Source organism: Hemitrygon akajei, chromosome 20, assembly GCF_048418815.1.
Source record: "Hemitrygon akajei chromosome 20, sHemAka1.3, whole genome shotgun sequence".
NCBI lineage: Eukaryota > Metazoa > Chordata > Chondrichthyes > Myliobatiformes > Dasyatidae > Hemitrygon > Hemitrygon akajei.
Genome location: NC_133143.1, coordinates 10,132,495 through 10,147,072, shown reverse-complemented (window position 1 = coordinate 10,147,072; position 14,578 = coordinate 10,132,495). Strand labels below are relative to the sequence as shown.

Below are 14,578 nucleotides of genomic sequence, written 5' to 3'. Positions count from 1 at the left end.
CCACCTGCTCCCAGGGCTTCACGTGACCCTGAACGGGGGGGGGGGGGGGGGTAGGGGTAAGCAGGTGCTACACCTTGCTCAAGGATGACCTGCAGGCTAGGAGAGTAAAGGAACACCTTTTACTTCCATTGGCAGAGACATACAGTATATCCACGTACCAATGGGAAATACATTATATCAATAGATTGAATGTATATCCTTTAGGTGACTAGGCACAGGAGTGCCTGTACATAAGGTGGCTTACAGGAAATGAAGAAGTACTGGTGGTGGAGGTGTTGATCAGCCTTCCTGCTTGGAGAAAGGAACTGTTTTGGAGTCTGGTGGTCCTGGTGTGGATGTTATGTAGCCTCCTCTCTGATGGGGGTGGGTGGAATCCTTTAGGATGGACTCCAACATCTTCTCAACCATAGATGTCCTGTGAAGTGGCTTATAATTTCTTGTCAATTCCTCTCTCCCTTCTTATAGAGTGGAGTGACATTTGCAATTTTCCACACCTCCAGAACCATTCTAGAATCTAGTGATTCTTGGAAGATCATTACTAATACCACTTCAATCTCTTCAACTGCCTCTTTCATAACTCTAGCATGTCATCTGGTTGCCTCTGATCTGGTCCAGGAGACTTATTTACCATCAGACCTTTCAGCCTCCAGAGCGTTTCCTCCTTAGTGATAGCAACTACACTCACTTCTGCCCCGTCTGGTATAGTGTTGGTGTCTTCCACAATAAAGACTGATGCAAAATACTACTAAGTTCATCTACCGTTTCCTTGTCTCCCATTACTACCTCTCCAGCGTCATTTTCCAGTAACCCATATCCACTCTCACCTCTCTTTTGCTCTTCAAAGTTCAAAGTACATTTATTATCAAAGTATGTATACTATATACATCCTTGAGATTCATCTCCTCACAGGCAGCCACAAAACAAAGAAACCCAATTGAACCTAGTAAAAAAAATATTGTCAAACACCCAATATGCAGAATTTTTTTTTTGCCAACCATAAAAGTAAACAACTAAAACTCAGAACTGAAGTTCACGATTGTGAGTCCACAACCATCCAGCCAATATAGCCAATCACAAGCCCGTTAGTTGCAGACCACAGCCTCAGTTCAGCGCAGAGACAAGTGAACCTTGCAAGTAGTGAGCAGAACACCAGCCTGTCCCTTGCCTCCGGCCCCAATACCCTGACCATTTCAGTTTGGCCTAGTGCTTAAATCAGCTAAACCATGGTTTGTTCCTCACTCTTGGACCCTGGCCCTGCTGCTTTGATACACTCTTGGGCATGGGACCTGCCACCTTAATTAGGCTGCACCCAATACTTCCCATCTAAAACATTGAGTTGTCCCTCGCTCTTGGATCAGGTCTGTGCCACTTGGAAATGCTCTGAGGCCTGCACCCTGCCAGCTCAATTTCCACTCTTTTTTACCAACAGAGCCACCCCACCCCTTCTGGCCACCTGTCCGTCCTTCACAGGACCCTGGCCTCTGCATGATTCAGGTGGAGCCCGTCCTATCAGAACAGTTCCTGCCCCCCTTCCCCAATACTGGTGCCAATGTCCCACAAATTCAAACCCACTTCTCCCACACCTATCTTTGAGGCACGCATTTAACTCTCTGATCCAATTAACCTTGTGCAAATTCACACACCCATCTTTGAGACACACGTTTAGCTCTCTGATCTAATTGACCTCGTGCAAATTCCCTCAGCAGAACCTCTTTCCATATTCTTCCTACGTTAAAGCCAAAGTAAAATCAAAACAGAGGGCATACAAGGAAGCAAAAATTAGTGGGAAGTCAGAGGATTGGGAAGTTTATAAAAGCGTACAAAAGGAAACTAAGAAAGTCATTAAGAGGGAAAAGAGGAACTATGAAAGGAAGCTAGCAAATAATATCAAAGAGGATACTAAAAGCTTTTTCAAGTATATAAAGAGTAACAAACCTGACAAACCTAGTGTAATTTTTTGAGGAAATTACAAGTAGGTTAGACAAGGGAGATGCAGTGGATGTTGTGTATTTGGATTTTCAGAAGGCCTTTGACAAGGTGCCGCACATGAAGCTGCTAAACAAGATAAGAACCCATGGAATTATGGGAAAGTTACATACGTGGATAGAGCGTTGGTTGATTGGCAGGAAACAGAGAGTGGGAATAAAGTGGTTGGCTGCTGGTTACCAGTGGTGTTCCACAGGGGTCCGTGTTGGGGCCACTTCTTTTTACATTGTATATCAGTGATTTGGACTATGGAATAGATGGCTTTGTGGCTAAGTTTGTTGATGATACAAAGATAGGTGGAGGGCCCGGTAGTGCTGAGGAAACAGAGAGTCTGCAGAGAGACTTGGATAGATTGGGGGAATGGGCAAAGAAGTAGCAAATGAATTACAATGTCGGAAAGTGTACGGTCATGCACTTTGGTAGAAGAAATAAACGGGCAGACTATTATTTAAATGGGGAGAGAATTCAAAGTTCTGACATGCAACGGGATTTGGGAGTCCTCGTGCAGGATACCCTTAAAGGTTAACCTCCAGGTTGAGTCAGTGGTGAAGAAGGTGAATGCAATGTTGGCATTCGTTTCTAGAGGAATAGAGTATAGGAGCAGGGATGTGATGTTGAGGATGCCCTATAAGGCACTGGTAAGACCTCACTTGGAATACTGTGTGCAGTTTTGGGCTCCTTATTTAAGAAAGGATGTGCTGACATTGGAGAGGGTTAACATATGAGGAACGTTTGACCGCTCTTAGACTGTACTCCTTGGAGTTTAGAAGAATGAGGGGGGGCCTCATAGAAACATTTCAAATGGTGAAAGGCATGGACAGAGTGGATGTGGCAAAGTTGTTTCCCATGGTGGGGGAGTCTAGTACGAGAGGACATGACTTGAGGATTGCATGGCGCCCATTCAGAACAGAGATGCGAAAAAAAATTTTTAGCCATAGGGTGGTGAATCTATGGAATTTGTTGCCACGGGCGGCAGTGGAGGCTAAGTCATTGGGTGTATTTAAGGCAGAGATTGATAGGTATTTGAGTAGTCAGGGCATCAAAGGTTATGGTGAGAAGGCGGGGGAATGGGACTAAAGGGGAGATTGGATCAGCTCATGATGAAATGGTGGAGCTGACTCGATGGGCTGAATGGCCGACTTCTGCTCCTTTGTTTTATGGTCTTATGGTTATTGGTACTCACATAGACAGTGCCAAGTGGATTATTCCCCTCCCAGTTCAAGTTCCTCTGCAGGTTAGTTGAGATGTGCTGAACCTGGGCACCAGGCAGACAACGCAGCTTTCAGGACTCTCGATCCTTTCAACAGAGAATTGTGTCTATTCCCCTGACTATACTATCCCCAATTACCACTACATTGCAGTTCTCTCCTCACTGTTGAATGACTCCCTGAATCACGGTGCCACAGTCTGGTTACTCATCTTTCCTACAACCCCCACTCTCATCCTCACGGTGAGCAACTATCTCTGACCTGTTGAACAAGCTCAAGAGCTCAAGCTTCTCCAGCACCTCCTCTTGGATCCTTCTGCCTGCCACACAGAGTCCAGGTAACTTTTCCCCTCCATGATGCATTACAATGTCTGAAAATAATACTGTTTTTAAAAAAAACCTAATTGTAATCACCTGTGTCTCCTGGCCAAAGGCTCAGATTTTAAACTCTTCCATTGGGCCACCCATACAATGGCCGAATCAAAATAGCTTCAACCTCCTCTTGCGAAAAGTGTTGAGCCAACTCATCAATTCCCCACTCTAACCCTGCCCACTCCAGCAATGGCCAATCTGCTTAAACCTCGTACCTTTTTAGTCACATGTAACTCTCCCTCTCCCTGATGCATCACAGTGTTCGAAGCTCAGATTCCAGATCATCAGCTTTGAGTCTGAGTTCCTTGAGCAGCCAACACTTGCTGCGGATGTCATCACCAAGAACCACAATGGGGTCTGTCAGCTCCCATATCATATAGTGACAACACACCAACACGTGGGCATGTGCTATAAGGAAAGGCTTGGCGGACAAGATTAAGGAAAACCCCAAGGCATTCTACAAGTAAGTGAAGAGCAAGAGGATAAGACATGAGAGAATAGGACCAATCAAGTGTGACAGTGGAAAAATGTGTATGGAACCGGAGGAGATAGCAGACGTACTTAGAATACTTTGCTTCAGTATTCACTACGGAAAAGGATCTTAGCGATTGTAGGGATGACTTACAGTGGACTGAAGAGCTTGAGCATGTAGACATTAAGAAAGAGGATGAGCTGGAGCTTTTGGAAAGCATCAAGTTGGATAAGTCACCGGGGCTGGACGAGATGTACCCCAGGCTACTGTAGGAGGCGAGGGAGGAGATTGCTGAGCCTTTGGCAATGATCTTTGCATCATCAATGGGGACGGGAAAGGTTTCAGAGATTTGGAAAGTTGCAGATGTTGTTCCTTTATTCAAGAAAGGGAGCAGAGATAGCCCAGGAAATTATAGACCATTGAGTCTTACTTCAGTGGTTGGTAAGTTGATGGAGAAGATCTTGAGAGGCAAGATTTATAAACGTTTGGAGAGGCATAATATGATTAGGAATAGTCAGCATAGCTTTGTGAAAGGTGCGTTATGAGCCTGACTGAATTTTTTTAGGATGTGACTAAACACATTGATGTAAGTACAGCTGTAGATGTAGTGTATATGGATTTCAGCAAGGCATTTGATAAGGTACCCCATGCAAGGCTTACTGAAAAAGTAAGGAGGCATGGGATCCAAGGGAACATTGCTTTGTGGATCTAGAACTGGCTTGCCCACAGAGGGCAAAGAGGGATTGTAGAGTGGTGATATTCTGCATGGAGGTCAGTGACCAGTGGAGTGTCTCTGTGATCTGTTCTGGGAACCCTGCTCTTCATGATTTTTATAAATGACCTGGTTGAGGAAGTGGAGGGATGGGTTAGTAAAATTGCTGATGACGCAAAGGTTGGGGTGTTGTGGATAGTGTGGAGGGCTGTCAGAGGTTACAGCGGGACATTGATAGGATGCAAAACTGGGCTGAGAAGTGGCAGATGGAGTTCAACCCAGATAAGTGTGAGGTGGTTCATTATGATAGGTCAAATATGATGGCAGAATATAGTATTAATGGTAAGACTCTTGGCAGTGTGGAGGATCAGTGGGATCTTGGGGTCTGAATTCATAGAACACTCAAAGCTGCTGCGCAGGTTGACTCTGTGGTTAAAAAAGCATAAGGTGCATTGGCCTTCATCAATCCTGGGATTGAGTTTAAGAGCCGAGAGATAATGTTGCAGCTATATAGGACCCTGGTCAGACCCCACTTGGAGTACTGTGCTCACTTTTGGTCGCCTCACTACAGGAAGGATATGGAAACCACAGAAAGGGTGCAGAGGAGATTTACAAGGATGTTGCATGGATTAGGAAGCATGCCTTATGAGAATAGGCTGAGTGAATTCGGACTTTTCTCTTTGGAGTGACAGAGGATGAGAGGTGACCTGATAGAGGTGTATAAGATGATGAGAGGCATTGATCATGTGGATAGTCAGAGGCTTTTTCCCAGGGATGGAATGGCTAGCACGAGAGGGCACAGTTTTAAGGTGCTTGGATGTAGGTACAGAGGAGATGTCAGGGGTAAGTCTTTTACTCAGAGAGTGGTGAGTGTGTGGAATGGGCTGCTGGCAACGGTGGTGGAGGCAGATACGATATGGTCTTTTAAGAAACTACTGGACAGGTACATGGAGCTCAGAAAAATAGAGGGCTATGGGTAACTTTAGGTAGTTTGTCAGGTAAGGACATGTTTGGCACAGCTTTGTGGGCCAAAGGGCTTGTATTGTGCTGTAGGTTTTCTATGTTTCTATGTTTTCTAAAAGGTTGTTTTCTCTGGGGCTGTAGAGGCTGAGGATAGACCTTATTAAACTTCATAAGATCAGATAGAATAGACAACTGGTATCTCCCTCCCAGAGTCAAAATATCTAAAACTAGAGAGCATGCATTTAAACTGAGAAGGGTTATGTTCGTTGCAGATGTGTGGGACAGGTTTTTGTTTTTACACAGAGTAGTGGATGGCTGGAATGTGCTGCCAGGGTTAGAAATGCCTCCATTCTAGGCACATGGATCGGCACAGAATGGAGAGATGTGGACATTGTGTAGACAGAAGAATTTGTATTAAATTACTAATGTAATTAGATTGGCACAAATTGTGGGCCAGGGGACCCGTTGCTGGGTTCATGGAGTCAGTTGAGGCAGTCCCACCCCTTAGATAATCTATCTTGCAATTTTCTGGGACAAGACAATGTGACTGCAGAACAAGCAAGTAGAGGGATCAAAATACTGTCCTTTATCCAACAGGTGTGATGTTCTTACTCCCTGTGTGTGAGGGTGGGTATTACCAGAGGATGTGTAAGCAAGTGGTTTTCTGTGCCACTGTGGTGGAGGGGGGAAGGAGGTCACATTGTTAGGGGAACCGACACTGTTCTCTGCTACAAAGAAAGAGAGTCTTGAAGGCTGTGCTACCAGCCTGTGCCAGGGTTAAGGCTCTTTATTGACTATAGCTTGGTATTCAATATTATTATCCCTCAAAACTAATCAATAAGACATTGGCCTCAATACCTCCTTGTGCAATTAGATCTTCGTTTTCCTCACTTGTCACTCCAGTCATATGAGATTGGCAACAACATCTCCTCCACAATCTCCATCAGCACAGCTGCACCCCAATTCAGTATGTTTAAGCCCCTGCTCTACTCACTTTATACTCATGACTGTGAGGCTAGTTACAGCTGTAATACCATATATAAGTTTGCTGACAACGTCACTGTCATTGGCCGAATCAAAAGTGGTGACAAATCAGCAGAGAGGAGGGAATTTGAAAATCTGGCTTAATGGTGAGAGAACAACAATCTGGCTGAGTAGCGCCTCAATAAATGTCAGCAAGACCCAGGAGCTGATTATTGACTTCAGATGTGGAAACTGGAGGCCGTGAGCTTCTTCTTGGGGCCTTAGAGGTGGAGAGTGTCAGCAACTTTAAATTCTTCACTGTTATTATTTGAGAAAATTTGTCCATGCCCAGCACGTAAGTGCAATTATGAAGAAAGCATAACTCTGCCTCTACTTACTTAAAAGTTTGTGGAAAATTGGCATGACACCTAAAACTTTGACAAACTTTGTGTGATGGAACATCTATTAACTGGTTGTACTATGGCCTGGTGTGGAAACACCAAGGCCTGGTAAGAAAAATCCTGCGCAAAGTAATGGATATGGCCCAGTCTATCACAGATAAAGCTCTCCCCATCACTGAGCACATCTACATGGAGCGCTGCCACAGGAAAGCAACATCCATTAGCAAGGACCCCTACCACCCAGGCTATGCTCTCTCCTTGCTCATGTCATCAAGAAGAAGGTACGGGAGCCTCAGGACCCACACTACTAAGTTCAGAAACAGTCATTAGCCCTCAACCATCAGGCTTTTGAACCAGAGGGGATGACTTCACTCAGCTTCATTTGCCCCAACATTGACATCTTCCCACAACCTATGGACTCTTCATCTCATGTTCTCAATATTTATTGCTAATTAATCAATCAATCAATTAATTAATATTATTATTTTCTCTTTTCTACTTGCACAGTTTGTTGTCTTCTGCATATTGGTTGTTAGTCTGTCCTTTTGGGTGTGGTCTTTCATTGATTCTATTGTATTTCTTGGACTTACTGCATTTGCTTGCAAGAAAAAGAATCTCAATGTTGCATATGGTGACATACATGTATTTTTATAATAATTATACTTTGAACTTTGATCTCTTCTGGCCTGGAGAACATAGAATGGGAGAGAGAGAAGCCAGTTGTTTTCCACCTAGTTAAGACTAGGAAGAAGGTTCTGCTGGAAGATGATGAGGCAATCAGGACAAAATCAAAAAAACAGAACCACAAAAGTAATAATTTTATCTGAGATAAGTGTAAACTGGCAAATAGTGAATAGGAATAGGGAAGTAAGTGTTTGGCATAAAGTTTGGTAGGAATTGATAGGGAAGAAGAAAGCTGTTCCTTTAGGATGGACTTCATCTGATCCATGCTCAAGCCAGTATTCTGGCGAATCACATAAATAGAATTGTGGGCAAGGCTTTGAACTAAATAGGAATGAGTGGGGTCCAAGAACAGGATGTTTAATAAATAAAGGGAAATGATAGCGCAGAGGCACAGGATAGTGAAAGTGTGACAGGAAGATGCAGAAAATTTAAACAAGAGCATGTAGCACAGAGCAAATCCAGAGTTAGTATAAGCTGTAAAAAAAAAGCCTAAAGGGCTTTATTTGAATGCAATAAGGGTGTAAAGGGCTGAAGAAAAAAAGAATCAGATATGAGAGGACAGTACACCATGGAATAAAGGGAAGGCAATGGGAAACCAGAGGGAGGAAGATTTAGGTGATGGCAGGCCTTAAGGGTGGGGAATTCTTCAGCTCTTTACATCTTCCATCTATCACTTCCCAGCTTCTCACCTCATCCCCATCCTACCCTCCCAACTTCCTATTTTTCTCCCTCACCCCTCCCCCGTCCTTTTAGTATGGCTTCTGTCTTCTTCCTTTCAAGTCCTGACGAAGTGCGTTAGGCTAAAAAGTCAACTGTTCATTTTCCTCTTTTTATGCTGCCTGACCTGCTGTGTTCCTCCAGCATTTTGTGTATGTTGCATCTGCAGTCTCTCTTGTGTCTTAATGTGAGGTCATTTGGTAAGAGGAATGTAAATGCAGATTATCTAAATGACAAGCAAATGAGTGTAGGTCAGGGAGATCTGAGAGTTTTAGTGTATGAATCATAAAAAGTTAAAAAGAAGGTCCACCACATAGTTAAGAAAACTGATGTCATATTGATCTCTATTGTAAGGGGGTTGGAGTTTAAAATAACAAAACTCGAATTTAGTTGTACAGGTTGTTGATGAGGCCACACCTGGAATACTGTTAGCAGCTTTGGTTCCCTCACCAAAACCAGAATATCAATGTAGCCATCTTCAAAATAAGCTTCACATTTGCTTCAGCATCTTACTGAACCATAGAACAAGATATAATTCCTATGTGAACACTAATCATTCCAGACCCGATAACACTGGGCTGTGAATCAAGAAATTCATTTTATTTTTGATCAATTAAATTGGGCCATGAATTACTGATTCAGTTTGAAATTAAATCAAAAATTGCTTAGCTGCTCTGACTGAAGCATTGAACAAGCTTCTTAATCACTGGGGTTTTTTAGAGCCCACCTTAATCTAATTCCACTCTATTTTATTTTGCTGATATCTGTAGTTGGAATGCAATGGTAGACACCTAAGTAAAATGTTACACTGATGGTTTCTCTTCTTACGGCACAGGCAAGGAACAGCAGTCAATGTCAGCAGAAATGTGCACATGGTTCAGCCTTATAAAACTCAGGAAAAAACTTGCCAATGCAAGTACCCCAAACCACTAAGCATCTTTTATAAGCCAGTGTGTTTCATTTCCCAATCCAATCTGTTTTTGCACTAATGTGTAGGTATTTGTTTTAATTTTTAATATTAGCTTTATTATTCCCAATAGGAATTGATGGTGATAATTCTTTATGTCCTGCATGTCCTGCTGACCATGTAGGGCTCACCTGTATAGTTAGTTTGATTTGTGAATCTATGATGTTATTAATCTTTCAAAATCAGCTATTTGGGGACCACTTTAGCAGTCAATAGCTTTTTTACCCACCAAGAGCCACATAGCCTTTTCTGTGTCTGTTGTCCTCAAAATTTAACTCACATTTGTGCTGCTCCTTCAACAAATGCTGTCTATTTTTGCCAATTAGGTAATCAATAAGCTCTTTTTAAAATATTATTAAGTGTTTGACTTGCTCATCTATTGAAAAAGCATTCAATAGGGTAAGGACATAACATTCATTAAATGTAAATAAATGAGGATAAGAATCCTCAGGAGTTCCATTAATTCTGACTGTGCCATCCCATCTCAACTCACCTTTCTAAAGTTTCTGTTGTTTTTGCAAAGAAACTAGAAAGAATGGAGTAGGTTCAAGTTGGAGGCAGCACTTAAAACCATTTCATTGTGTTAGATTCAAATTATGGTTGATCTTCTTTCCGGAAATCTGTTCATTTTAAATGTTGCTTACACTGTACTACGTCCATAAGTTGCAGAAGACCAAGTATAGTGATCAAACAATGTTCAGCATGGGGTAGAAAGCCATTTGCCACCTAACTGACATCCAGTAGGTATTTTCAACACTGGGTGCTTCCAGCCTTCCTTTAGCGTTACAAGCTTGTTTGGATGGGAAGGAAAGCAATAAGAAACTTGTATTCTGCTCATAGAGAGCAATAAGGGATGGTAATTCCTGACCCTAACAGGACCTGAGCCTCAGAAATGAAAGTTTTTCTTTAATTGGGAGTGACCATGTCTGCTTCTAAGAGGTTACTTCAGATGTATTTCTGATATATCCACCACTGGCCCTTTTAAACTTCACGTGGCCTCTTCTGGAGAACTGATGGCTACAAGGAGCAGAATACAAATAGTTCAAATGAGGCAGTGTTTCCAATACTTCATCAGGAGTTCTTCTGTGTTCCTGTTGAAGCAACATCAACTGCAAGTCAAGTGCAGAATGATCAAGGAATCTCAGGGCCAGTGGTGCCCTGAACAAAAGTATCCCATGTTGTTTCTGGATATTTTTAGGATACCTGTTTACCATCCAGAGACAGAGAAGCAGTTTCAGCGACAGGTTACGATCGATGCAATGCTCCTCAGACAGGATGAAGAGGTCAATACTCCCCAATGCCATTAGGCTTTACAATTCAACCACCAGGACTTAAGAACTTTTTAAAAGCTATTATTAATGCTTTTTGAGATAGTGATTTAGATGCATATCATATTTTTTACTGAGTTAAGTATTGTATGTTATTAGTTTTGCTACAACAAGTGTATGGGACATTGGAAAAAAAGTTGAATTTCCCCATGGGGATGAATAAAGTATCTATCTATCTATCTATCTATCTATCTACTTGCCATAAGATAAGCCACACTGCAAAACTTACATTCAAGAAAAATAAATCTTCTTGAACCAGGTGATTTTCTAGAGCAATTGAGAGTGTACTGATGGTATGTCAGCTTACTTACTAATAGGAGGCATTGCTGTTCTGAACCTCTTCAAGTGTAAAGGCTACCAGCTATCTGTATCAAGTGGAGGTGACCATAAGAATAGTTTGAGAAGGAAGATTCAGAACTAAGAAACTGTAGATGTGCCTGAGATCTTTTGCTGCTTGAGATGAATGTTATATAGTTGACAGTATTTAGTTGGAACCAATAATGTAGAAAGAATAACAGCAAGAAATTATGACTCTTTTCTCTTTCTTACAGCCAGCTGCTTAACTGCAGTTTATACAGACCTTTGTTGGGAATCTCATATGTGGATGACAAGTGAGGAAATGTCTGATTAAGCTGCAATGCTGGTGTTGTTTAATATCATACTGACTCTCTAGGCATGGATAAAGAATAATTTCATTGAGAGAGTGCTGCTTAGGCCTGTGAACACAATTCTTTTTCATGAACTGGGAAGCAACAGGAAAATAATTCATTTTCATTTTTCAGTGCACAGTGACCTAGATATAAGTTAATTTTTTATTAAAAAGAACTGTTGCTGGGTCAGTCGACATTGGTGATTGATATTTCTCTCTGGCAAAATAAGTGAAGTAATTGTACACATATCACACAGAAGAATTTGGAATTGTGCTGAAATAGGACACCAATTCACAAAGCTGCTGGGTATAGATAGTGTATCTGTCCTTTCAAATCTGAAAATGTGCCTACATGGTATCTACATACTGTCAGTTAAAAAGGGAAAGCTGTAAATCTTGGAATAATTAATCAGTTCATCACAGAACTGTGCAGAGTTCATCTGACTAGACTAGAAACAAAATGAATAAAATGAGTAGTCTGTACCTTTTGAATGTATTTGCATCCAGTAGATTGGTTAAGTGCAGTTTGTGTCTGCAGCGGATGAACTCATGATTATTTCTCTATCTAGGACAGAAAAGATCAGCCACTGCTATAGGATTACCTATCGCCACATGGAACGAACGCTGACCCAGGAGGAGGTGTGCACCATTCATCGAGCTATTGAGAAAGGAACCGTTGAGAAACTGGGAGTAGAAGGCAGATATTAAATCACGAGAACAATGGAATGTTTCTAAATTTACCTGTCAATCTTTTTGTGCAGAAGAGAAGTATGAATTAAAAAACATTGTAATTAAGACCAAACTGGATTTCAGTAAAGTAGAATATTTTATATGAATATGGCATATCTTCAGGTATTTGAAAGAATAACTTGCACTGTAAAACAGGGAAGTTTTCTCTGAGAGTTTATGCTGTACTCCATGTTAATTGGCTCCAAAGAGCTGAACTGCATCAACAAAGTACAGGGGGCATCAAGCTCCTCACCTTGGGTTGATTCTTAAATGTTTGATTCTGGCCTGGACAGAACTGATTATTCCCTGAATGAAATGAAAATAAATGCAGACATCTGAGTGGTGACCATATATTGAAGCATATGATGGAACTAAGATTCCTTCATGAATCCCCATAATTAAATCATTTCATTGGGTACTGGCCATTAATTTCATCAGTGACTCATCTAATCCCTTGCCATCACTGATGAAAGGTTAGCATAAAAACTGAACAGCACAAACAACTGAATTTGGGGTTACTACTGATGTTCTCATAAGTGGCAGTGTACTTAAAACCAAAGTGCCAACGGCTTACACAGGCAGAATTTGCTAGTGCACCCAGGAGGGTTTCTGGAGATAATATGTATATAGTCCAACTTGGGATTAGTCTGTACTGGACCTAAGATTAGGGAATGACCCTGGCCAGGTGATTGAAGGTTCACTTGGGGAGTATATGTGAACGGTGACCATAATTCTATAAGTTTTAATATACTGTAGATTTGGATAAAGATGAGATTGGCCCTTGGGTGAAAGTGCTAAATTAGGGGAAGGCTAATTACAACAGTATTAGGCAGGAGCTGAAGAAAGTAGATAGACCAACTTTTGGAGGGTAAATCTACATCTAACATGTAAGAGTCATTTAAAGGCTATTTGATTAAAGTTCATGGTGAGAATGTTCATCTGAGAATGAAAATGAGGATGGCAAGCTTCAGGAACATTGGATGATACAAAGATTTCCAAGTTTTGTTAAAAAGTAAAAGGAAATGTAAGGTTTACAAAGCTGAAATCTGACAAGGTCCTTGAGAAACATAGAGGAAGCAGGAAAGAAGTTAATGGAGAAATTAGGAAAGCAAAAATGGGCAATGAAATGCTCTTGCAAATTGAATTGTGAGGAATCTCTATACATTAATGCATTACAGATGGGTAGAATTTGTTACGTGCACCCAGGAGGGTTTCTGGAAATAATATGCAGATAGTCCAACTTGGGATTGGTCTGTACTAGAGCTAGGAGAATGAGAATGATCCCGGCCAGCTGACTGAGGATTCATTAAGGCATTTGACAAGGTTCCTGATGGTAGGATGCTCCAGAAGGTTAAATCATATGTGATCTGCCTTGAGTTGGTAGATAGGATTCAGAATTGGCTTGGTCATGAAAGATACGGAAGATAGGGTATAGTGGTAGAGGGCTGTTTTTCTGATTAGGGGTCTGTAAAGATCAGGGCTAGGTATGTGATTTTTAAAAAAAATCTTAATAATTTGGATAAAAGTGTAGGTGGCCTGTTTGGTAAGTTTGTGGATGACATGAAAATTGGTGGAGTCATGAATAGCAAGAAAATTCGTTAAGTGATTTTGACCAGTTGGAAGTTAGGGCAGCGTAGACGATAACTTAAAAACTGCATCCTTTGTTGATAGAAATGCAACCTGCTGATAAAATATCCTTACCTTTAGACAAAATTCAGGACCTAACACATTCAGTGAAGTAGAAACGTATCAAAGAAAAACACCTAGACATTACTGAGATATGTTGTACTGATGGTGGGTGAGGACCCCAAAACTTTGTGTGCAATAGAAAAGACCTTGCACTAAGCACACAAATCTTTCTTATAATGGAGCTACCAGAGGAAGTTCAGTAGGTCTTAGAGACAGAGTGTACTGATAGGGAATGCAGTGGAGGGAGGCTTGTAAGAGATAGAGAGAATCCTGTGTTGTCCTAGGTAGGAAGTCCTAGGTAGAACAGGACCTCAGAGGTTGGAATGGGCCATTAGGTAGACATACCATTGACCAGTGACTTGAATTAAAGATTTATTACTAATACAACTGGGGGCGGGGTGGGGTGACTAAAGGACATTCTCAGTGAAACAGGGCATCTGAGTGTGAAAAGTAAAAGTAAACCTTAAAGGGAGCTACCATTAGGATTCAAGACCTTAAAAGAGCCATGGCTTTTGGGTCTAATTCAGGTAGCAGCAGGAGTCTCCGGTATCGAGAAAGCCTGAGTTGCCTTTGAGGTTTGTATGTGGAAGTGCTTTGTGCTTGAGTCATGTCAACATGCATTTTGCATGCATGGATACCTTCCAGCCATAAGCCATGGATTTAGGTCAAAATTCTGTTCAGTGAGAATTATATGTGAGGTGTGTGTTGGGATTTTGATTAAGTTTCCTTGCATAGCACA

The 14,578-nt window shown here is 41.7% G+C and overlaps 1 protein-coding gene across 5 annotated transcripts in view; it reads left to right on the top strand.

Moving 5' to 3' along the window:
- Positions 1 to 12,223, top strand: part of fars2 (phenylalanyl-tRNA synthetase 2, mitochondrial) — a 429,869-nt gene extending 417,646 nt beyond the window's left edge. For all 5 annotated transcript variants that reach the window (XM_073073030.1, XM_073073032.1, XM_073073028.1 and 2 more), the window contains one exon: positions 11,991 to 12,223. In XM_073073030.1, coding sequence (XP_072929131.1) covers positions 11,991 to 12,129 — 139 coding nt within the window. In that variant the 3' untranslated portion in view covers positions 12,130 to 12,223. The remainder of the gene's footprint in view (positions 1 to 11,990) is intronic.
- Positions 12,224 to 14,578: the final 2,355 nt, after the last annotated feature.